Source organism: Glandiceps talaboti, chromosome 20 (genome assembly GCF_964340395.1).
Source record: "Glandiceps talaboti chromosome 20, keGlaTala1.1, whole genome shotgun sequence".
NCBI classification, from domain to species: domain Eukaryota; kingdom Metazoa; phylum Hemichordata; class Enteropneusta; family Spengelidae; genus Glandiceps; species Glandiceps talaboti.
The window spans coordinates 11,500,445-11,527,576 of NC_135568.1; the positions used below are offsets into that span (position 1 = coordinate 11,500,445).

Below are 27,132 nucleotides of genomic sequence, written 5' to 3' on the forward strand. Positions count from 1 at the left end.
AAATGCATTGAATACGGTGAGTCGAGAAAGCAATTTTCTACTAGATACAACAAATTGAAAGTCTTGGTTTGGGATGTTTAAATCTTCAATATGCTATGTATTGATGAGGAGAATCAAATTACTGAGTGAAATTCGTTTGGGCTGATGAGACGCGTGCTTCATGAAGTCAGTTTTCATTTTGTTTGCAAGCGATCCTTGTCTACATTTTGAAAGTTCAGTTGTCGTCGCAACCACTATTTGAGCTACACAAATTTAAATTCCATACGCGACCACCCACGTCAACGTTGGATTTGGCGTATATCCATTATGACACAGAGTTCATTTGGGGACAGAAGCTTCGATCATGTGAATTTCTATTCACACACAAACAATTTAGCGTTCCTAGTTACTGTTGTTAGGTTATTGTTTATTATGGTGTCCTATGTGGGCTTAACAAGATTTACCACAACAACAGCCACATCCAGCCCTCTGGCTTATAGGACACAAAGAATATCAAATTAAAATAAATAAATAAATAAATAAATAAATAAATAAATAAATAAATAAATAAATGAATGAATGAATGAATGAATGAATGAATGAATGAATGGATGGATGGATGGATGGATGGATGGATGGATGGATGGATGGATGGATAGATGGATAGATAGATAGATAGATAGATAGATAGATAGATAGATAGATAGATAGATAGATAGATAGATAAATAAATAAATAAAAATATGAATGAATGAATAAATAAGTAGGTAGGTAGGTAGACAGACAGACAGACAGACAGACAGACAGACAGACAGACAGACAGACAGACAGACAGACAGACAGACAGACAGAAAGACAAATAAATAAATAAATAATAAATGAATAAATAAATAAATAAATAAATAAATAAATAAATAAATAAATAGATAAATAAATGTCACATACGTCTCAATTTTAACTAAAGTTTTTCCTAAGGTTAAAGGCCTCATGTAAAAGGTTTGCAGTATCAGTGGGAAATTCTATCATTAAATGTTGTAGTTTATTGTATATGTTCATATGACTAAAGTTTGGCGTTAAAGTTATTATTTGATCTAATCATGCTTTCATGAGATCCATGTAAATATGACAATAGAGCAAAAAGTGTACTGCATCCTCTGGTGAATTTTTACATCTTTACATGGAGAGCATTATGGATTTCATAGCGTGGGACCCCGAGGCACGCATGCGTGAACACCGACGACTGTCGCAATACTGCCGCACTTGTCTTGTAAAAAGATGGTTGCCTCAGGTGGTCGATTTGATAATGCCGTGCACACACAACAAATTAAAGTCAATTTTTCTGTAGCCCTAAAGCCTTGTCACTTCCCGCCATTCTGATTAGTAATTGCAATATATATTCTCCCATGAAAAGGGATAAGAAAGCAATATCTTGAAGGATTAGAGAAATCATTGATTGTCTGTGATACCAGGATGTAACAGGTGCAAGAAATCTTTCCAGAGGAGATTGTACGCAAAGGCGAAGTGTTCTATTACTCTAGAGACTCACTCAACCAAAGCTCTCCACGCATGCTCAGATTAAGCACTACCTATAAATTTTACCCAAGAGGGATCAATATAATCTAAGCTAAGATTGCTCTTCGTACCAGTCACTGTCGTTCGAAAGCAAATCTCTGAAATTTGATATTTTGATCTTGATGAAGGGGAGATATGATCTTAACTGTTGGCAGCGGTGACTTTTCCGGATTTACATGAAATGTTATCCTAAAATTGGAAACGTTAAAATTGCATATGTGAATATACACAGAACGGTGTTATCCAAATTTCTGTTTTATATTTACTAAATTGCTAGTTTGGTCAAATATAACCAGCGTTGCGCACTTATTTTGCTTTTATCCTCGCTCCCTGAAAGTATCTCCCTAATCGTTCGCTATTTTCTTCTTCCCTATTTTTTTTTTGAGCGGTACGTGTTTATCGATGCCGTAAAAAGGTTCAGGCAGAGGAGGGGTACTCAATGTAAACGATGATACGTGTATACGAATGTTAATCCATCTATCTCCGATCCGCAACTCTTTCGACCACCTTCTGCTCGAACAAATATCTTCACCATTTTATGTACGACTCGGTCATATTTTAAATTCCTTGGGCAATTTTCAGATTGTTGACTTGCTGATTTTAATGTTTTTAGGAACTTTTTATGTGATTATTTATTTTGAAAATATTTTAGCAGTGTTTTTAATTGCTTCTGTCCTATTTATGTACTGTAAATACGGTTGTATGTTATCAACCATTCCATTACAAAATAAGAACTTGGGTCAAAATAGGGGTGTATTGTTTTTACTCAATGTGGTCTAGGAGTTTTATTAGTAGTATCGGATCGCACACCCCTTCAAAACCAGTAATAATAATGTTATTATTTTTTTTATAATTTTATTTATTCTTCCACCCCTTTTGAGAGGAATAAGAGAGACAATTAAAAGTCTTCAAGAAATATTTTTTTAAAATACATGAGAAAAAACCCATCAGGAACCTGATGATACAGGAAGTTCAAACAGATAACACATACACAAAACTTCGAAATATGGACCGGCTCGTTAAGAACGGTACCGTAAAACGGTCGTGGTTTGCGACGAAGTGTATTCTGTGAACTGTATATCTATATTTTGACATTTCATAAGTCATTATGTCGGGTCAAGCTAGACTAGAAATAACATATTTCCTAACTTCCCATTTACCATCCACTTTTGTGACATATTGGTAACCATAGTAACAAAAAGCAGTTGGCCACCCATTAGACAGGGAGACCTGTGAATCTATTTTAATCATCAGGCTAAAAGGTGTATAAGCTTTTTAAAAAATGAGCTGGCTTCTCACCACTGCCTCGAGGAAAGAAGGTAAACATCAATTCACAGAATCTACCAGTTGGCACGTTTATATAATTGCTCAGCAGGTTAGAGCACACTAACTAGTGTTTAGGGGACGTGGGCTCAAGTCCTACACTTGTCACTTTTCTTTCCTCATTTATAACAAACCAAAAATGACTTTATGGTGAGTTTCTTTCATGTATAGCAAACCATAGTAACCATTTCCGAACCTTACATTGTATCTTAACACCTCATTATTTCAAACCGGGTAATCTATCTATCTATCTATCTATCTATCTATCTATCTATCTATCTATCTATCTATCTATCTATCTATCTATCTATCTATCTATCTATCTATCTATCTATCTATCTATCTATCTATCTATCTATCTATCTATCTATATATCTGTCTGTCTGTCTGTCTGTCTGTCTGTCTGTCTGTCTGTCTGTCTGTCTGTCTGTCTGTCTGTCTGTCTGTATATAAGCTTATCTGTCTAAGTAATTATCATAACATTAAGTTTTTATCATATTCCTATCCAAGGAGAGCATAAATATACATGTTTGCATGGACTGTATAGTGTATCCGTTTGTTCACTTCATTGAGAGCATTGTTTGCGTTTCGGTTACAACTGAAGGCCTCATATTTTTTAATTGAGCAGGAAAATTAATTATGAATTAAAACAAAAGAAGGGCAAATCTTATTTGGCTGTAAATTTGTGCTGACTCATTGGTAATACCGCGAGATCCAGGCTCTATAACGCAATGAGTAGACGACACAATCATCAGCATCACGGTCTCGATGACCTTTCGCCATGACGTCATCTAAACAGCCGCTGTTGCAGTCAATATTCATATCCCTCTGACATTCCACGCACCAAATTGGTGTTTGTTCTAATTTGCAATTTATAACCGTACATTGTTTAAAGTTTTGGTAAAAAGAGTTTCTCTGTATAAATCTCATTCTTGAAGCATTTTTTCTTTCCGTTTTTAACCATCTTTAGTGCCATAAAAGAAAAGACATTATTCGACAATATTCACACGATCCGGGTAAATAGCCGCCATATTGACCTGATAGGGAATCCCTCACCTGACTGTTTCTAGAAAGACCAGGAAGTAAGCAATATTCAACGTGTTTATTGAAATTGAGATGACTAATTAATAACACGTAGCCTTTAATTGTGTTGATAGAGTTAACTGATATATATACTGCTGTTTCAGCTAGAAGACGAAGGCCGTTCTATAAAATTCTGCGTAAGCTGACGACTTGAAAGTTGTACGATATCAAGGCTACTGAATTTCTGACACAGACTGAACCGAAAATTCACCATGGATGCGTTATTTGGCAACAGAAAAGTGAAAATGTCCACTCTTACCGACTTCTCCCAACTGTAAGTACAACCTGCTTGTTATAGGCATTTTCTCATGACATTGAAACTGAAAGAAGGGTAACTTACATGCATGTAGACAGACCTACATGCATGATTGTACCCGGGATTGTACAAATTTCTGATATGATCAAAGCGAAAGCTAACGTCCATAGCGTCCATTACACCTTTTGGTTTGTGAAAACGAAACGAAACGTAATTACATGTAGCATGTTAGAACACCCTACAGTATAGTAGTGACCATCAGGACTAAATTGTACAGGCTACATGGGGCAAATGTACTAGATCTATGGTCTGCGTTATTGGTCGACAATATTATTATAATTTATATTATACGTATACGGGGTATGGGTCAAACCATTACTCATATCTCTAACCTTAACCCATATGCAAATTCCATAGCTTGAATGTAAATGTCTATTCAAGTATCAGACCACTCTTTTTCACTCTTGCCCAGACCTGTATTATCATGACATCGTGCTACTATTTTAAAACTTTCTTAAAGCTGCAGATAGTGTGGCACAGGCCTATGTAAATTGTAATGAAAACGAAAGTGAAAGTAATGCCAGTCTTACAAGTTACACTACACATATAACTCTATGTAAGTTAAACTGCTTAGCCAGCACAGAAATGACAAAAGTCATGTTTACTGTTTTGATATCATTTTGATTTGTAGTATTGTGAGGAATATTTGCATCCTAGCTTTTACACAGTTCAGTACTATGTTTACATCTACATGATACATAACATGTAAGTAGTTGTAATTTATAGCATTACCATTATAATGCAATACATTATATAGCATGTTGTATATTTTCCATGGTTTATTTGTCTTCATTTGTCAGCAAATTACTCCAAAAATACACATGTAGTCGGTGGTGTAGCTCTATAGATATATTGCTCTGGTGTCGCTGAAGCAATATATCCAGAGCTACATTGTAGTGACTGAGGATGGAGTTTAGAGGTAAAATACATATACATTTAATGGGTAATTAATCACTAAACAAAAATAGCAAATTACAAGCATTGTTCAGTATGTGATGAATGACAAATGCTATGCCTTCTGAGTAATGGAAATACAGCATACTTGGTTATAAATATTAACTAGCATACATTTTGTAAAATGTAAAACCAGTCAGCTTCTGATACTTGAAGTTGCAGTGTTTCAAGGTGTGTTATAATTATATTTGTTGCTCTGAATGAGGGAAATAGTGCTACCATAAAACAGAAATAGTCCATGAAAACGTGTAACCAGGCTAAGCACTGAATGATAAATGACAAAAATACATGTATAAACAATCTATAATGAAATAGTAATGAGATGTTAAAACCTTTACAAAATAAACTGCATGCTTGAACTGGAATGATACACGTTTAAACATGTGATTTGATAGATTTGATAGCTTATGACAGATGACAAATTCACTATACGACCTAGATCTGTCTAAGAAGGTCATGCTGGAATGACAATAACATGTAAATCATAGTAGTAGCTAAGCATTTAGATGTATATTTCAACAGCTTCACACCTATAGACCACCAATATTTCCTATTTCAAATATTCATATTTTAACCAGTGTTTGCAGGGTTATGACATATCTCAAATTCACTATATGACCTAGATCTGTCTAAGAAGGTCATGCTGGAATGACAATAACATGTGAATCATAGTAGTAGCTTAGCACAGTGATGTATATTTCAACAGCTTCACACCTATAGACTTCACCAATATTTCCTATTTCAAATATTCATATTTTAACCAATGTTTGCAGGGTTATGACATATATCTCATGACCCAGATCTGTCTAAGAAGGTCATGCTGGAATGACAGTAACATGTAAACCATAGTAGAAGCTTAGCACAGTGATGTATATTTCAACAGCTTCACACCTATAGACTTCACCAATATTTCCTATTTCAAATATTCATATTTTAACCAATGTTTGCAGGGTTATGACATATCTCAAATTCACTATATGACCTAGATCTGTCTAAGAAGGTTATGCTGGAATGACAATAACATGTAAATCATAGCAGTAGCTTAGCACAAATTCAATGATGTATATTTCAACAGCTTCACACCTATAGACTTCACCAATATTTCCTATTTCAAATATTCATATTTTAACCAGTGTTTGCAGGGTTATGACATATCTCAAATTCACTATATGACCTAGATCTGTCTAAGAAGGTCATGCTGGAATGACAATAACATGTGAATCATAGTAGTAGCTTAGCACAGTGATGTATATTTCAACAGCTTCACACCTATAGACTTCACCAATATTTCCTATTTCAAATATTCATATTTCATCAGTGGTTTATGACAGGGTTATGAGTCTTTATATGACATATCGCAAATTCACTAAAAAGTCTAAAAAGTTCATACAGGAATGATAAAATTGAAATCACACTCGTATGTAACATGTATGTACACTAAGGCATAGTGTAGATCAATATGTCATCTAATAAAAGATACATTTTTTTCGGTGTGAATTAAAAGGTTTTTGATGCATTTTTGCTACCGTGTCCTAGATCTTACATGTAGCTCTGCTGTGCGTCAAAATAGATAGCCGCTAGACTATCTTTCATCGGGTTAAATATAATTCAAACCTAGCCATGCCCAGGTGGGTTCAAATCAGATTGTAGAGGTAAAAGCCATGGCAACAGGCACCCGATTAGTATCCGTTTATAATTCCATTCGATCATGTAGGAGCTCTGAAATCAGGAGCTCTGAAATCAAGAGGAAGCTCATAGCCACAGTCACCTTGTCCATAGAGTTCTTTGAACCACTTTTGATCTTCACAACAAGTGACAAGGTACAAATGCAGTTTGGAGCTGTTGTATGAAATCTATCAACTTTGCATTAAAAGTAATTGAAACTGTTCAAAATCGTAGTATGAAGAGATAACAAGAGACATGACTGTAATTAGTTTCACAGATAGATAGATGGTAAAAACTTGTCTTCTTTTTCTTGTGATGAAATCAAGCAGTGTTGTCATTACAATGTGTCTAGACTTCATATGATGAATCGATTCTGATAAACTGCAGAGGTTCACTAGGTGATTCATTTCTTGACATCAATAAATGTTGCATGAGATTTCACAATTTGAATGTCTGCCTGCCTGCCTACCTACCTGTCTGCCTGTCTATCAATGTTTCCATGTATGTATATATGTACATATGTATGTATGTATGTATGTATGTATGTATGTATGTATGTATGTATGTATGTATGTATGTGTGTGTGTGTGTGTGTGTATGTATGTATGTATGTATGTATGTATGTATGTATGTATGTATGTATGTATGTATGTATCATACAGTATGTATTTTTGTATGTATGTATATACATGTATGTACGTACGTACATAACGTATGTATGTATGTATGTATGTATGTATGTATCTATTTATTTATTTATTTAAGTATGTATATATGTATTTATGTATGTATGTACGTGCCTACATACATATGTATGTATATGTGTGTGTTGGGGTGGGTGGATGCACTGATGTGTGTGTGTGTGTGTGTGTGTGTGTGTGTGTGTGTGTGTGTGTGTGTGTGTGTGTGTGTGTGTGTGTGTGTGTGTGTGTGCGCGCACATATCAAATGAATTGAATACATGATATATAATTTCCAGTGACAAAAAGTTGACAAACACTGATGACTACATGTACATATCTGCAATAAGACCGATGTTCTCCAGAGCCACAATATGTGATTACAAACATTCCACATTTTCATCAGTTGAATGTTAACTACATAATTATACAATATATTTTTGTCATGGTGAGAGAAAGTTTTACTCATTACAGAAGTGCATATCTACAAAAACAAACCATTAAAACAAATTAAAACATTATTTTCTTTCATCCTGCTGTGTAGTATGGAATGATGTAGGACCTACACATGGGGTCTTGAGTTTCTCATTGTGAGATTGTCTGCTATTTGTAGACAGACTACTTCACACTGAGTGTGGCAATGATTCAAACAGAGATACATGTAGTAATTATAGGAAACCCCTGGAATGACCAATTCAACAGGTTAACTGCTGGAGTTTTCATTAAATAAATTCTGAAGTTATCAGTTACTCAATTACCACCTACTCACAGACAACATTTCTAGACTTTGATTACTCTTATAAAAAAACTGTCATTAACAGGTGAAGTATTTACTTTACAGTGAAATTAGACGCTTTCTACTCTGTCATTACTAGTTGACGAATGAAATGAGGTCAGATTTGTGAATGCAACGGCAATGGCGTATGATATACCAAGGTTCATCAGTGTCGAACTGGTATAATGCACACATCTATGATCTATTCACATACAAGTTTGTGTAATGTTATAACGTATATCTTGTCATTTTCCAAAATCATATGCAATATTTTTCTTTAAATCTATCTTTTTATTAGAATCTAGCTGGTAAAATGATTCAGAAACAAGCATTCAATATCTTCATGTTTGCTCCTACTAAGGCATGTAAAAAAAAAATTGTGTGGTTCTGATTACATTCAATTTTAAAATAGGTGGGGTAGGTAGATTTTTTATTTTATTTTTAAATTTTTTTTTTTTCATATGTGAATGTCTGTTGTTTTCTATGTGGTCGCTGTGTCATTGGCTTCTTCTCGTCAGATGTACAGCCATTACAGATTGGAAGAACAATTTTATTTTGTATTTTTCAGTTGGTGTCAGTTTCCGCATCCATTATTTCTTGCAAGACTTCACAATTTTCGTGATTTTCTTATTTTTTTCTTGAATATGTAAAAAAAAAAGTTTAGGGTCGGTGTGAAAAACTAGGTGAATTCAGGTAAATGAACCAGACAACTTTTTTTATTTGGCCTAATTGTTGTTAGTCATTAACAATTAGCCAGCCAGAGAGTTCAATATTAGGATTGAAATTAAACTCTGTATCTCAATTAAAACTGAGTCAACAAAGATAATTGAGGAGCAGTGTGTATCTTCACTGAAACGTAGCAGGTTAGGTGACTTACATATAGCTAGAACCAGGCATTCTTAATATCTTCTCTATCTCTCTGACCTGGTTGTCATTAAAACAGATTTAGAGAAAGAGATTTTATCTTATCTATTTTTTCATTAAAACAGAGTCAGCCAAAATAGTTAAGGAGCAGATTTTATTTCTATCTTTACTAAAACTTTGCAGATCAGGTAACTTACTATGTAGCTAGAACCAGGCATTCTTAATATCTTCTCCATCGTTAATACCTGGTTGTCATTAAAACTAATTTCCTGAAAAGTCCATATTGGTGATTTTATCTTATCTATTTCTCTATTAAAAACTGAGTCAGTAAGGTAATGCAGGAGCAGATTTTTATTTTGATCTTATCTCTAAAACTTAACAGGTCAGACAGATGGTTAAATATCTTTTCCGTCGTTAATACCTGGTTCTCACTAAAACTTAACCTTCCAATTCCATACCAGTGATTTTATCTCAATCTCTTCATTAAAAACAGAGTCAGCCAAAATAGTTCAGAAGCAGGTCAATCTTCATTGAATTAAGTGATAACTAAGGTAATATTTTATATTACAAATACTAGCAACAGATCATTGATACCAGCTGGGGCCTCTAACTATTCAGGTTTGTTTTCCCCTGGGAAATTACCAGTAATCACTGGTCCTAAAATAACACCTAGTATAATTGTTTATTTTATAATAAGTTGTGCTAAAAATAAAACAGGTGGCCCTGTATTAGTAGATCATTTATCTTTGTAGGTTATTTGGTATTGAAATAACAAAAGTGTTTATTATTTATCAGTGTGAATATACTTGTACTTAGTCTTATAAATGAGAATAATGTGACTCATGTATTCCCAAGTGTTTTTGGTGTATGGTTTGGGAATCCTGGAAAACAGGATGGAAGTCTGGTAAATGCTGCGTAGATTTCTGTATCTTGTTATATAGTTTTGATGGGAAACCCAAGTATACAACAGTGTGAACTCAGATAGATTTTACCCACTTGCCATCTTATTCATTAGGCCTTAAAAAAATCATTGTTCGGTTCCAGTTAACCGACCCCCACCTAGCTTTTCACTGCCGACCCTAAACTTTTTTTTACGTATTTGAGAAAAAAATAATAAAATCCCCCAAAATTGTCTCACGAGAAATAAGAAATAGTGGATGCGGAAACTGCCATCAACTTCAAAAGACACTCCAAATCTGCTCTTCCAATCTGTAATGGCTGTACATCCGATAGGAAGCAATAAACAACACAGAGACCATTTGGAAAATAATGGAAAACCTGAACTAGACACTCACACAGAAAAAAATTAAATAAAGTATAAAATCTACCTACCCCACCTATTCTAAAATAGAGCGTACCCGTAATCACACAATTTTTTTTTATCAGGCCTTACCTCATGTTCCGAAAACTAACAAAATAGAACTGAGGTTGTATTTCATTTTAATGGGGTACAAGCTGAGTTTACACATTTTGTGCATATTTTTTTGCGAATATTTAAAGGGTACTTGCAGTATTTCATGCACTGAAGCATATGTGTAACCATCACATGTAATTGACTGAACTCAAGCCTGATATTAGGACATTAATGATCCGATGACACAACATATCACACACATATAAAAAGTGTTAAGTTAAGGAAATCCCTAGAATATAATCATCTGTTCTAACTATGCCAGAAGACAATTTTTTAATGTCAGATATAAACATTATATCAGAATTGTGTAATGGAGATTTTGGAAAAAAAGCTTATAAACTCGGTTTGTGCCACTTAAACAAAAACCATGTAGTCTAGATACTCCGCAGATTTGGTTGAAATAAAAATGTACATATTCCATTCATTATGCATGTATCTGGTATTAATCATTAATGCTTACATACATTTGATACACATTTGATACTTTTTATGGATTCCAGCTGTTACTGTTTGGTAATATTGTAGAAATATATAAGGCTAAAGGTAGCCTGTCTGAATTAGCTAATGTTATAAACTATAAGTGTAAAACGACTCCACAACATACGAGTGCTCATATGGCATACTCGGGGCATTTACGCAAATGTTTGGAGGGGGGATTATACAGCCATATATACTTACAAGAGCGTTGACTCCACAAACTTTCAAGAACATTGATTCCACAAAGTTAACTTGGTCAAACTAGAGTACTATGTATTAGTCACTTTTAACCTGCAAGTGTATGGTTAAGTTTCATAAAAAAAATATGTCGTAACATTTTGTTGAACCGAATGGTGACTTTTCTGAGGAATGCAGTGAAAAGTACATGCTGTTAAAATTATACCCATTTTGGAAAAGAGAATTGAAATGTTTGGGAGCATACAAGAAGTATTGCTTGAGGGTATACTTAACTAAAATGTTGAGTTTTAATTGTGCAGCTGTGAGTTCTTGAGGTAATATGTACTTTTGAAATATTGACAGTCCAATTGTTTGGCTGTGTTTAATTGAAGAGTGCATTTCAGAGAACTCCTCTACGAAAACCTTCACCTGAGTATATGTAAACACTGTTGAGTTAATTCAATAGAAATGAAAAATAAACAGAATGAAATAAGTTAAGGACTCAAAAATGTGGAATATTGAGTAATTTGGGTTTCAATTATGATGTCAGGAGCGGACTTGATCTCAAATGCATATGTAATGTAATGTACAGCTCATTGCAGATTATTGTTCACTCTCTGTTTTCTGTAAAGAATCATGCAGAAACCAATAAGAATATTCATAATACCGGAGTTCAACATTTGGAGATAAAATTCTGTAATACTCTCTAAAGTGGCAGTTTCTTAGGTAATATGAATTCTCTGAAAGTGTTACACGGTCTGCCAATGCCTTTAATGGAACAAAATGTAGCAAAAAACTGTTGCTATTGTAAAGTGTAGCATATTTAGTTTCGTAATGGTTTATAATGTGAATAATAATGTTACTTTTTATATAGCGCTTTCCCACTCTGTGCTCAAAGCGCTTTGCAGTTATTACCCGTGGCACGGCCCTATAGTAGAACAGCAGTCTGTTATGGAGCATACAATCCATTGCAGCCTCTTTAGACTGTGGCACATATGATTAAAACATTCACATTGCAGCCTCTATCCTACCAGATCCCCAATTATATACAACTGGGTTGACTGCGTTTCTGCATGATTGTGTCAAGAAACAGAGCGAGTGAACTGTCAGTAATCTGCAACAACCTATAAATTGAAACATATTTGAATATGGTACACATGCATTGTTCATATTCATGATGACATCAGCACAAATTGAATAAGTTTGCTCTTCGTGATTGTCATGATAGTGTTTGTAGATTTAACAACTCTATAATTTCTCACATGTCAGCCTTAAATGGGAGTTCTTTTATTGAATTGTTGAACCTAAATTTAATTAGAGTTCACTGTGTGTAAACATAATATTCTGTACCTTGTTTGATCAGACCCCTTAACTTGCCATATTTCTTGATCAAGTGGACCTTGTAACTTGCCCGTAGTTCTTTAATCTTGATCTCAGGAAGTTTAGGACATGTTTAGCCTGTTTATCAACAAGGTCTGCCTTGAAATTGTAAGTTAAACAATTCTAAAATATAATATGCACACACCAGGACACGTTCATACAGGGCTTTGTAGGGTTGTCGGTGGCTGAGTGGTTAGCTCATATGCCTCTTACCTCTGAAGCATGGGTTCGAACCTGCCAGGTGTCGGCTGGGTTTTATTTACAATTTAACCAGGTCTGTATGTAAGAAGGGTAATGCTCAGTTTGACCCTTCCGAACAATGCACGTTTTCCCTGGTATTCTGGTTTCCTCTAGGGCACTGCTTTTGTGGCGACTGTTCAACAAATTTTCGAATTTATTTGGACGAATAAAGATTGTTTTTATTACTAGTACACATACATGTATATGATTTGTATGTATCAATATTTACTGTTAGCATGTGTGTGATACTTGCCAAATCAAATCTAGAAAACTAACAGTGAATATTGATACATACAAATTATATACATATACATGTATACAATGTATGGTTCCATTTCTGTCCCAGTAAAATATTTTATTGCAAAATGATATCTCCAGAAATTTTAATTATTGATGTTAATAAATTAATCATTACAGATATCTCAGTAAATGATATTGTTTTTATCATGTTTATATATTTTGATCATAGAAACTCTACACCAGATAATACATACATATTACATGTATGTGATTTCCAATTAAACTAGTCTTTCAACTTTTCAATGACATGTCAGGTTTCTGGGGACCATATTATAACAGGGTTAACTTAATAAAGAAATGTTGTTGCCATATATGAAAGCGCACAAACTTCAAAGGAATGTAAAGAATTGTGAAAGCGATAATATTACAGATAGTGCTGATGGCAATAAAGTATTCTTGTATTATCATGTGTGACCAGTGTGCCTTCTAATGATAGAAAAAATTTGTTGTTGTGAGTCAAAATGAGAAAAACTGGAATTTCTTGTGAGTCACCACATAGTAAGAGATAGGGAAACACCAAATTTTGGTGCGCCACTAGAAATTGTATGCATCAGTGGCGCGTCAAATTGGCTTAGCTTAGAGGGCACACTGTGTGTGACTCAGAGTTGTTTGTATTTTATTTTGAAAGTGATAATGATGTTAGTATATACTAGTAGTACATATATGTCATAATTTTGAAGCAATAGATATATTAAAGTCATACTATATTTGATTATAAACATATAGTTTTTGTCATTTTTTTGAAATTTATAATAATGTATAATTATATAAACTCAGTATACGCAAAATGTCTATGCTCCAAATATATGTACATAGAGCGGTGTTAGTCATCTGATGATTGCAACAGTGTGAAACAGCTCCTGTGTATCTTGCTTGATACTTTGTCATTTAAATACAGACATTAGTGTCATACATATATATTTGGTTATAATCTTATAGTTTTGGTCATCTTTTTGTGTGCCAATTATTTATTTCTGTAACAGTGTGTCGTAGTTTGAATGAAGTAATTGTTCTCATAATAAGGTAGTAAGCACTTAGGAGTCATGAATATTTATGTTCTGCTATTGCATGTGTGAGACAATGCGTGTCCATGGTAAGGATCTCCACTGAATAATGAATGAGGAACAAGTTTCAACTCACTGTTTCTCAGCAATGGTGTGTTCTGTATGTGATGTAAAATGATGAAATAACTCTCCGGAATCTTAATAAAAGGTTATAAAGTGCCTTCCTACAGTGCATGCAGTGGTGTTAGAAGAGGTGTAAACCACTGAGTATACCCTCTAGTGTTGTGGAGTTAGGGTGTTAGTGGGAATATCTGCTTTCTACTGAGTATCCACTGGCATTGAAACATAGTTTACAATGTGTTTGAATAATTTGATAATGAAGATACAAATTTAAATTTGATGATTAATCATTCCAGAGTTAAGGGGTACAATCAATCACTTTGACAATGGATTTATGAAGGAAATTGTGTAGCGTACCCTATGTGTCAACAAGTAACATTTCTTATATTAGATTGTATTGTCCAATGAAAGGATTGGTGTAATTTTCATTTATAGAATGGTACTTATGGAAAGGTTATTTTTTCAAAATGTTCAATATGTCAACATATATTATTTCAGTTTTAAGAATACTAAAAATAGTAGACAAATATCAAAACTGTAATATTTGATGAGTGATGTTTGTCCATTGTCCTGACTTTGTTGTATATTTTTATTGCTTTTTAATTTTATTGTCACTATAATATTTCATTTTGTTCCATATTAATATTAAAAACCATTAAATTCATTTGTATGTTTTCAATGACTAAGCAGTAGGATTGAGAATGAAATCCTCCTCCCCATTGTTCAGACTGTGTTCAATATATGTTTTATTAATTGTAATATAATAATTAATTTCGATTAGAGCCATTAAATGTATTTGTGTGTTTTCAATCACTCTAGGAGCTTGAAATTTCCAAACACATCCCTACACACTTTTTAGCACACACACACACACACACACACACACACACACACACTCTCTCTCTCTCTCTCTCTCTCTCTCTCTCTCTCTCTCTCCCTATATATATATATATATATATATATATATATATATCTTTCTCTCTCTCACACACACACGATATCTCCCAATCCCTTTCTAGATCTTTCTCTTGATCTCTCTATATATTTCTCTCGATCGAACAATATCTCTCTCTTTCTCTCTCACGATATCTCTCAATCCCTTTCTTGATCTCTCTGTTGATCTCTCTCTCTCTCTCTCTCTCTCTCTCTCTCTCTATATATATATATATATATATATCTCGATCTCTCTCTATCAATCGATTGAACGATATCTTGATCTCTCGATCTATCTCAATCTCTCTCGATCTATCTCTTCATCTCTCTCAATTTCTCGAAGTCAAAAAACCATCAGTCTTATTGCCTTGGTATTTGGTGAGGATGTAAGTAGAAAATTGTTCAAATGAAAAGAATCACATTCATATCTTTCATTACCATGTAGTATTATAACATTTTGTAACTATATCTATTATCTAGTAATAATATGTTGACAGTTGTACCAGTCAGTTCCTTAAAAAAGTAATAACCAGTAACATAGTACTATTTCCAAAAAGTTTTTCTGTTCAAGTCAATAGATAGTATTTCCATTTCAAATGCATTGTGTTGACTTTGCAATTCTAGAATAATATTAAAACTGCAATATTGATGAATGACATTTCCAAGACTCTATGGTTTAGTTTTTATTGATCTCTGATACGTAATATTTCATTCTTAATACGAGTTCAGAATTAGTAAATCATTTCTGTCTTCAATCACTCAGCTGTACAGTATGTTTGCAGATGATGAAATTTCCAATTATCCTAAAACTGTCCATGTTTGCAATGCTTTATGTTTGTGTCAATAATTAGAACCTTTTGAATGTTTCTAATTGATCATGTAGTAGACGCATCGTGCAGATGGAAGATCATTTATTGTATTTTTTGATATTAGCAGGGTCATATGAAATTTGAAAATATTGCTGACTAATGTAACGGGAACATGTTTTGGAACAAGCACTGCTCAACTTATGAATTAATTGGGAAATATAATGAAAATTTAATTATTAATAACGCTACTTAGTATAAAAGGGTGTTTTTGTTATGATCTGATCATGTTATACTTTAAAGTGGCCATATGGATGAGGATTTGGTATATTATTTTGGATTTTTAACTTATAAAATAATTTTATCATGACTTCGTACTTGAAAAATCAAGGTAAAACAACATATGCCAAGTCCTTGTTTGTAACTCAATAAGGTATAAAAAGCTAAAAAGTGTGTAAAAAAGTTTGTTATACAATAACAAACATTTTACACATTTATTGTGCTTTTGCAATTTATTAAGTTACAAACAAGGACTTGGCATACGTTGTTTTACCTTGATTTTTCAAGTACGAAGTCATGATAAAATTATTTTATAAGTTAAAAATCCAAAATAATATACCAAATCCTCATCCATATGGCCACTTTAATATTAGTAACATGTACGCAAACTTAATATCCCTGACTCATTAGAACATATTTCGAAACAAATATAGCCTTAAGCTAGGATTTAATTGAACACATATTATGCATTATTTGAGAAATATAAGAACAAAAAACTTTATTAATGTAGTATAAACTTTTCAATTTCCAACATGAACGGTTTTAGAAAGCTGTGTCTAAAGCTTTTTTCCTTTCACTAACTTTATTAATATCAACACTCATATTAGGCATCATAGTGTTTTTGTCAATATGATCTGACTGTGTCCTTGTAATATATTATTTGCGTCATATGAAAACTTAAAATTGCTGACTAATGACTCCATTGAGAACATGTTTCAGAGCAAATATTGTCCATCGTATGAATTGATCAGGAAATATAATGAAAACTTTAATTATAGTATGTAATATCAAGGGATGTTTTTGTTGTGATCTGATCATGTCATCATACTTTAATATTAGTTACCTGCCAACCTGTATGCAAACAAAATATTGCCTTCACCCAGCATTCAATTTTACCCATGTTATTAATTATTAAGTACTGCCACAACAAAATTAATGACAGCACTAATGTTAGACATCAAAGTGTGTTATTTCTGTTATGATGTGATCATGCCCAGGTCAAATGTTAGTTACATTGTGCAAACTTAATATCATTGACTAAATGAGAACATGTTTTGGAACAAATAGTCCTTGGGCTTAGCTTTCAATTTTTACTCACCTGTTAACTTCATCAATTGTCTGACAAATATCGCTAAAACTTAATTCTAATATTGCACATCAAAGAGTGTTATATTCATCATGATCAGACCATGCCCTAGTAAAGTATTAGTTAGGTTACACTGCAAATTTATTATCTCTAACTAAACAGAACATGTTTTGGAACATATATTGCTTTGAGCTAAACTTAAATTTTTACCCATTTTATCGATTAATTGACAAATAATTTGCCACAACGTAATTAATAATAACAGTATTAACACAAAGAGAAAGCAAACTTAGTTATTATAGGTGGACGTGTCATTAAGTATTATGCCAAGGGAACAGATAAATGAATGTTATTACTCTTAACTCATTAAAAGCATTCAACTTTGTAGTAATAGGAGAAGTGTCATCGGCCATCATTAAAGATACAGCAGAAATTTCATTAAAAGTGTCCATTATCAGATATCGATATGTTATATTAAGTTTGAGATGTACTTGTCTCAGACTTCAATTTATTTAATAAGTAGTGGAGAATGGATATAGAAAATGGAATTCTAAGATCGATATATCATGCCCGGAGAGATGTATGTGAGATACCATAAGGGAATTAAATAAAGTCACAAAATCCTCAAGGTAGTACACAGACAGTATCGGAGAATGATTGGGTGTTTAAATTAGATTTCATTTTAAATGCAGTGCCCTACACTCATGCCAGTCCTTCTAATTTAGAGTCGGATGTAAATAGACTGTCACATATCCATCGATAGTACACTGCCAATATATAAGAAGTGATGGGGTCTTTAAATTAGATGCATTGGCGTACATTGATTTCAGTTCCCCCAAGGTTGTGTCTGATGTACTTCACATTCACATATCCAAAGATAGTACACAGTCAATATTTGAGAAGTGATGGAGTGTTTAATTTAGATTTCATTCTTAATGCAGTGCCTTTCATCAATTTCAGTTCCCCCAAAGTTGAGTTTGATACAAATAAACAGTCACATATCCTAAAGGTACATGTACATATGTACATGTAGGTGTAAACACTAGTGAAGTACTGTCTTTAATTTGAAAGATTTTTCATTTTAACTGCATTGCCTATCGTTGAATTCAGTGCTTCCAAATTGAGTTAGATGCCAATAATTTGAATAAACAGTCACATGTCCTTAAGGTAGTATGAAGACCATTAGAGAAGTGATGGGGTCTGTATTTTAGAAGGTTTCATTTTGCATTACATATATTGAATTCAGTTATCATCCAGTGCCTCCAAATGTAAATAAACTGTTACTTGTCGCCAAGGTAGTTTACGTTAAAGTCATTAATTTAAAAGATTTCATTTTAAATGCATTGCCTATCATTGGATTCAGTGCCGCCAAAGTAGAACTGGATGTAAATAAACAGTCACATATCCTACAAGGAAGTACAGTGTATAAAGTCAATATTTGAGATCTGAAGTCTTTAATTTAAAAATGCATTGCCTATAGTATTGTTGGATTCAGTGCCGCCAAAGTAGAACTGGATGTAAATAAACAGTCACATATCCTTAATTTATTTAAAAAGATTGAATTTCATATGCATTGACTTACATTGATTTCAGTTCACTCTCAAACTGAGTTGATGTAAATAAACAGTTAATCTGTAAGATATGTTGTGTTGTTCAGTCCTATTAGTATTAGGTGAGTGCTGGTTGATAGCTTGGCTTGAATGTCTGTCTCTTACAGACAAGTAAACAGACTTTAATCTGTTAAGCCAGCAAACAGACAGTTTGACAAAGCCTGTCAACCTGAACAGGTGAAATGTTAGTCATAAGTGCTTGTTGTGTAATAAACACAAACTACATGTATTTGTTACTTTGTTTTATACCGACCTGATGAGCAGACATGTTTTTAAGGGAATGTTAACATGTTTTGACCTAATGTTAACACCAGTCTGTTCTTTGGCTAGTGCAAACATTAACTCTTCCAGTTGTTCACACACAAGCTGATGAGATGTTAGTGCCAGCACCCGATGTTGGCATTCAGCTAGCATGCTTGCCAATTGCTAACACATGCTGGTAAAGTGTTAGTACCAGTTAGCAGTGATGTTAGTCAAATGTTAACATAGGGCTGGTGCAGGCATTAACCCATTCCAGTTACTAACTCATGGTGGTGATCAATGTGTTTATGTCAGCCGGGTGTTAGCACTTACATTGTAGCTAACCTGGGGTACGTTCGATTATGCGTCCTCGGGGAGCCTTAGACCAGGGTAACTGACGTCACTTGGGCACCTCGGGTCGTGTGAAAATCGAACATATTTTATTGCATTTGGGATACCCCTGGGAGCCTATAGTTAAATCCGTGATTCATGATAAATAATTTGGTCCATCTTTCCAAAATATTTTAGACAATTTGAAGTGAAAAATTATTTTCCTAACTAAATATGGAAAGATGTCCTCAAAATACGATATAATTCTTTCGGAATCGATACAGTAACCAATCACATGTCGTCTTCATCTTGGTTCAAGTCAGGTCAGGTCAATCCCCTGCTCCATGAGGAGGGTCGACTTGGGGCACCCCGAGTGTGACGTCATGTAGTAATCGAACGCAACTTGGGGCAACTTTTAGGGCAACATTTAACATGGCGGGTTTGCAAGTTCCCTATTGGCATTGTATTTGACATCATCGAGTTTAAACAACATTAGCTCAGCCTGCCATAGATTTACATGTAGATGTTTTAGGGTATACTTCAAAGCCAAGATACAAAATGCAGAAATCTGATGCAGTCATCAGTATTCATTTTATGCTACATGTAAAATTAAGAATAGTACAATGAACATGAAATACTAAATCAAAAGATGGAGACAGTATTTGACACTCTCTAGTGGACAAAATCTAACTCAGCTTGTTAAAGATTTAGATGCTGGAAGGTGTTAGGTATCATTCACAGCTGTACAGAGCTCCTAATGTTAGTTCACTGTCTCTAGGTAATGGCAAGGGAGAGATAAAATGTCTGATTCTCAGAGAAAAAAAATAGATATATGATGCCATCTCAACATCTGATCTCCGTCAGGTGTAAAGAGATACGGTTAATTCTAACAAAAGGTATCAAACTTTACATCAACCTTTAGACATGGAACAGTCTTTGACACCTTCATTTGCAACACGTACATACTGTTTGGCACATGTACATTAATACGTGCAAAATTGCGTAAAAACAACCTACAGATATATGTGTACATTGTACACTGGTGGTTTCTCCATCAATTCTACATTAAAACAACCTACAGATATATGTATTTTGTACACTGGTGGTCAATCTCTCCATCAATTCTAAGTAAAAACAACCTACAGATATATGTACATGTATATTGTACACTGGCAGTCTCCATCAATTCTATGTAATAACAACCTACAGGTATATGTGTATATTGTACACTGGTGGTGTCTCATCACATATAGTGGCATTCTTTGTATCATTACAGTAACATGCCATAGTGACTTTGGTTTGTAATAAGCGATGTCTGGATGATGTTACTTGACAGCTGAGAATTTATCATGTTCATGTCCTATGTGTGTGCCATGACATGATTTCAGTTTGGTTGACTGGCCATAAAGTGTATTTGTGCTTGAAATAGCCTGGAATCTATGCTACATGTACATTGGAAGGACATATGAGACATCTTTGACAGCACTACTGCTCCAGATTTGCTAGTTTGGTGTCACCCTGATGTTACATTTAGCTTTGTGGCTGATGTACAAATGTAGGCACTAACCTGTTCTAGTTGCTAGCACACACACAGTCGTGTTGTGTGGTGTGGTGTTGGTACCAGCCCAGTGTTATCACTGAGTTGGCTTGGTGTTATCATATAACTGATATAGGCATCAACCCTCAGTTGTTAGCACAAACTGGCATGGTGTGGGGTTAGCACCTGCCCAATGTTAGCACTGAGCCAGCCAGGTGAACCCTCCCAGTTGCTAGCACATACTGGTGAGATGTTAGTGCCAGTCCAGTGTTAGCACTTGGCTAACCAGGTACATGTACACTGTACAAAGGGGCATTACCCTCTCAGTGATAACACATACATGTGTATCATTGTTTTGCAATAATTGTTTTTCAATATTTTAATTCTTACATTTAGTAAGTTAATTGATCCCATGAATTCTACACTGAAGTTGTATCTGAGAGATGTTCTGGAGATGAACCCGTTTTTAGTAAATTTAAATACATGTACCTGGTTGTCATGCAGTCTGGAATAATGTAAAATTGTATCTGTATGCATGCAATGTTATGGTCTAACTAATGTCTTAACTAAGTACATGTAGGTGTCTGATACTTTTAATTAAATGATATATTGCACATACGTACACATCCAGTCAAATTACAGGTCACTTTAATTTCATCTCTGGCTGTCTGAAATTACAGAAATCCCATGAGTATAAATAGACATTACTGATGTGTCAGCATAAAAAGGAACAGCATTCCCAGGACATATTCATGTTTGCACTTTATACGATAGTTTCTGTCAATTTTTGTGTCAGGTTGTCTATTACTGATGTGTCAGCATAAAAAGAACAGCATTCCCAGGACATATTCATGTTTGCACTTTATATGATAGTTTCTGTCAATTTTTGTGTCAGGTTGTCTATTACTGATGTGTCAGCATAAAAAGAACAGCATTCCCAGGACATATTCATGTTGCACTTTATATGATAGTTTCTGTCAATGTTTGTGTCAGGTTGTCTATTACTGAAGTGTTAGCATAGAAAGAACAGCATTCTGGAGGACATATAGTCATGTTACACTTTATATGATAGTTTCTGTCAATGTTTGTGTGTCAGGTTGTCTATTACTGATGTGTTAGCATAGAAAGAACAGCATTCTGGGGGACATATATTCATGTTGCACTTTATATGATAGTTTCTGTCAATGTTTGTGTGTGGTTGTCTACTATGTAGCTTCCATGAATCTTTTATCAAAAATTGTGTAAAGCTTTACAGAGTTCATCCTTCCCAAAGCTTTATACCTACCAACTTGAATGATGGAGAGCTTATTTTCGAAAAATGTATAAAACTTTACAGAATTCCTTCTTCCCTAGGCTTTTTACCTCTTAACCTAAATTATGGAGAACTTCTCTCTGAAAAATGTGGAAAATGTTACAGAATTCATCCTTCCTGAGGCTTTCTACCTTGTTCCAACTTTAATTATGGAGAACCTTTCTTTGAAAAATGTGGAAAACTTTACAGAATTCCACTTTCCTTATTTCCTCTCAACCTAAATTATGGAGAACTTTTAGTTATAAATAACACTTTTTACCACAAGGTTTATGACTTGACAACAAAAGCACTATTGAAATGTCATTGAAAATATTATATTACTGTAATGTCACTTTGTCCTTATACATGTAGTACTTCCAGATTAAGTGTGGTTTATGTTTTTTCCATTTAAACTGGAGACAAAGTGATATAAAACAAAAGTTTAGTTGTGTGTAGCAAGTCGTCATGTCTTCTTGGATGGAATACAATCAACGTCACCAGTATAGAAAAAAGTCTAGTCTCATTCACTACCGTAGGTTCAAAACATCTTTAGAAATGGAACTGTATCTTAAATCAGTAAATGACTTCAAGGGGCCACAATTAAAATTTAAAGCAAGATCCTATGCATTTGGACTTTCATATGAAAAGAGAAAGTGGGAAAACTGTGACTCTGATTGCTCCTGTCCCTGCTGTGGGCAAGAAGATGGAACACTTTCTCTTTTCGTGTGAAAGCCTTTCTACCTATCGTCACATCTTAATGAAGAACACAAAAGATCATTTACTTAACCATACAGAGACAAACCTATATCAAGATTTTATACAAGGTAAAGAACTGTTAAACCTCTTTATAGGAGACAGTACAAAAAATTATAACAATTTAATAAGTCAAAAAATTGACAAATTTATCCAGCGATTTCTAATTAATGCAATGGAACATGTTTAACCTGATGGAGAATTGTAAATTTTTTATCTCTTTCTTTCTCTCTTATTATTTCTTTGAAGTTATTAACTTCAAAGAAATAATAAGAGAGAAAGAAAGAGATAAAAAATGTATAATTAATCCTCTTTGTACACAAAAATCAACAAGTTGGGAAAACAGGATTTAACCCTTCATTCACCCACCTATGATAATGCCCTCTAGTTTGAAAGACAAACTTTTTTGTTGTTGGTCAAAATGATAAAGAACAATGATTTCTCTTTAGTCACTGCACAGTAAAAGATAGAGGAAAGTCAAATTATGGTGTACATTGTATGTATGACAAGAGATTGCTGTGCATCAGTGGTGTGTCAAATTAGCTGGAACACTGGTCCTTACACTTCTGAAAGTGTGTGGGAAATATAGTATGAATTATTACAATTTTATGACTTGGAATCAGAAACGGTGACTATCAAACCATGACAAAAACACACAAAATGTCATTTGAAAGCACTAATAAATGGGAAACTGTAAATTATAGCACACATTTACCTCAAGGCAAAAACAACTAAATCTTAATGAAAGTACGTTGGGATGAAAGAGAAAATTCATGTATGCAATTTCCAATTGTAGTGCAAGTTTAATTCAATATTTGTTCCCTAATTGCTGAAAATATCTATTGCCTTAGGTAAACTAAATAATTGTTTTTTTGTCATTGGCCTATCAATCATATCTGAGAGGTCTAAAGCTTGTTGCCCTGATAAAATAATGTATTGTCAATGTCATTATTACCATTCATGTCATCAAATCAGATAAATAGTTATGAAATTTGGCCTGTTATCTCAAGGGCCTCATATTTCATCTTGTGGAGTATTTGTAATAACCAGAGAGAAGTACCAACACTGACTGAGTGATAACGAAAAAGACTCAAGAAAGCAGAAATAACTGAAATTGATGAAGAGATAGTGTCAAAGAGACATGACATGTAGAAGGGTAATTTACAACAATATTAGCTTATAATGAGTCATAGGCTGATGTTGTCTCCATGGCTGACCTTAGCTTCCTGATTTCATTGCGCAAGAACGCACACAGGTTTATGAACTCTGTTAGCAGAGAAGAGATAACCAGTGGTGAAATATAGGAGTGTTTGCTATGCATTTGAGAATAACTATAGCAACCGTGATAAAAAAACTGAGAAAATAACTCACAGGAAAAGTTTGCATTCTCACTAGTTTTTTTTAACTCTGTTAACAAAAAAGAGATAGCCTTGTTCAGCTAGCCCTCCTCTGAATTTTTTGGAAATATTACAAAAAACTTAATAATTAATGATAACACTAATATTAGATATGAAGAGGTGCAACTTATGATCTGATTATCAGATCCCATTACTTTAAGGGTTTGAAGAGATACATGTAGCCTGGTATAGTATACTGAGTGTTTCCTATATAGTTTAATAGTAACTTTAGCAACCCTAGTCTAGTTCCTGACAGGGATCATATTATGTACTTACTTCATCAAAGTGATGAAGTAAGTACGTAATACGGTCCCTGTCAAGAACTAGACTATAGCAAAGTCGGAGGAAAGTAAAGTATGTTTACGTTCTTGTTCTGTAGACTTCAATAAAAACAGAAAAGAAATCCCAGTAGTATGTGGTGAGAACTGATATCACCTACATGTACATGTACTTTACTGTTCTGATGGCCAGTCCTGATAAAATGTAACATAATGGAAATGGAGAGAGATTGCACAAACATTGCACTCAAATATACTGGTAGTATATAGGAAATTCTGGTAAAATTACAGGTAACTCGAGTTTTAGCAATTTTAATACCATACTTGACAAAACACTGATGGGAACCATCATGGTAAATTGATAGGGATTCAGATTGACATTGCCTACTTTGAAACATTTGCTGGTTTAGTATATACATAATAAAATGAGATAGAATCTTTTATCAATTTCATCGACATGTACTTTCTTACAAACTCACGAGCTGGCAGTCATTACAAAGTATTAAGAAACTTAAAGGCAGATTTTACATACATGTATTTACCACCATTAACAAAAATACTGGCTGGTATTAACCCATATAAAATGCACTTTTACACCCAGAGTCATTTCACCAACTTTTCATTCATAACAAAAATACAACAAATCCTGACAAAAAAAATAAGTATAAACAAACTTATCATATACTTGTTAATCAATCACAAAATACTAACCCATAACACAATCCCTCATAATGTTAGCGTTTATTGGGGCAGTTATGTAATGTCCAAATATGGTATATTTGTCAGCTCAGGATGCTAATTATGTACTCTGTTCATGTTACTATAACAGTTGGGGTTCACTGATTGGATGAACAACTTTCTGTGCTGATTGAGGGACTTTGACCAGACGTGGTTTAGTTAGATGACTAAGAGACATGATGCCTGTATAAATCCTCTGTTATATGTATGGGTTTGCATTTTCTATTAGTGGAGTGATGTAATACCAGTGTACATTTTCTGTTACATGTACCACTTGGGGATTTGGTATGTGTGATCAGCTTTTTCCTAAGGCCCTAAAAGCCAGGTGTTAAAAGGAAAGTGTATGACATTTACCAGAGTTTTCTAAGCGCTTTGCAAGCTTTATTCCCACAAGATAATAGTAAAATATTATTATATGTGATAGGGTTTACCCATCTGTTACTGCATTTATGCAATACTCCTTTCTTCTGCGACCCCCCCCCCCCCCCCCAGCTAAACATCACTACCTGCAGATTTAGACAGAAATGTTTATTAGTGTTTGATAATACATGTATGTACATTTCATGTGTGAACACATTGTCAGTGCCTGTGTTTTGTGTGTATAATTTGTAACGGAAAACTTTTTTGTGGGAGATATATAAAACATCCCGCCAACTAAATTGAAACTCTATAGTCTTTCTGGTTTGGCTTTAACTGTAAACAATACCATGCTGCATGGTATTAACCTTAGAAGTGCTATCCAATTATTAAAACATGATTAGAACAGGTTTAATACAGCAACCTGAGTATGTCTCTGCAGATAGTTCACAGGGGATATCCAGTTATAGAATTCAATAAATATTGATATATGCATTATAATTATATAACAACTGTACATACTGAAATGTACAATGTAGTACATTGGGGAGGAGTAATCAATCCAGGGTATTAACCTTAGAACTGCAATCCGATTTTGAACTTATTTTTTTGGGAACAGGTTAGCAGCCTGAGTATGTCTCTGCAGATAGTTAAAAGGGATATCAGCTATAGAATTAAATAAATATTGATATATGTACCATATTGTATAACAAATGTATGCACTGATCAGTTTATGTACATAGTATATGGGGGAGGAGTAATCAATACAGGGTATTAACCTCAGAACTACAGTCCATATTGAACCTATTGGGAACAGGTTAGCATCCTGAGTATGTCTCTACAGACAGTTACAAAACATATCATTGCTGTATTCAATAAATATTGATAAATACCATGTGTTTATTATTCTTCATTATTTACATTCGTTGAAGAATTCAATAAAATATCGACAAATGCTACATTTTTGTGTTTTTTTTGTTATGATTTGATATGATGTAATAAATTGATGTAAAAAGTTTTCATTTGAACAGCTTTGATTCTATAACAATCTACTGTTGGGTATTGTTACCTAGCTGTATGATTTGATATGTTGTAGTTGATACTATATGATGGATCTAGAAAGTTCATAAATTTGAAAAACTTTGATTGTGAATACCAAAATTGTACATTATAT

General features: G+C 33.8%; 1 protein-coding gene across 1 annotated transcript in view; it reads left to right on the plus strand.

Annotated features, from left to right (window-relative positions):
* Positions 1-3,859: 3,859 nt before the first annotated feature.
* The window catches only part of LOC144450725 (putative Bax inhibitor 1), a 67,718-nt gene continuing 44,445 nt past the window's right edge, over positions 3,860-27,132 (plus strand). The window contains exons 1-2 of the mRNA XM_078141411.1: positions 3,860-3,956; positions 4,062-4,231. Of these exons, the coding sequence (XP_077997537.1) occupies positions 4,170-4,231 (62 nt within the window). The 5' untranslated portion in view covers positions 3,860-3,956; positions 4,062-4,169. The remainder of the gene's footprint in view (positions 3,957-4,061; positions 4,232-27,132) is intronic.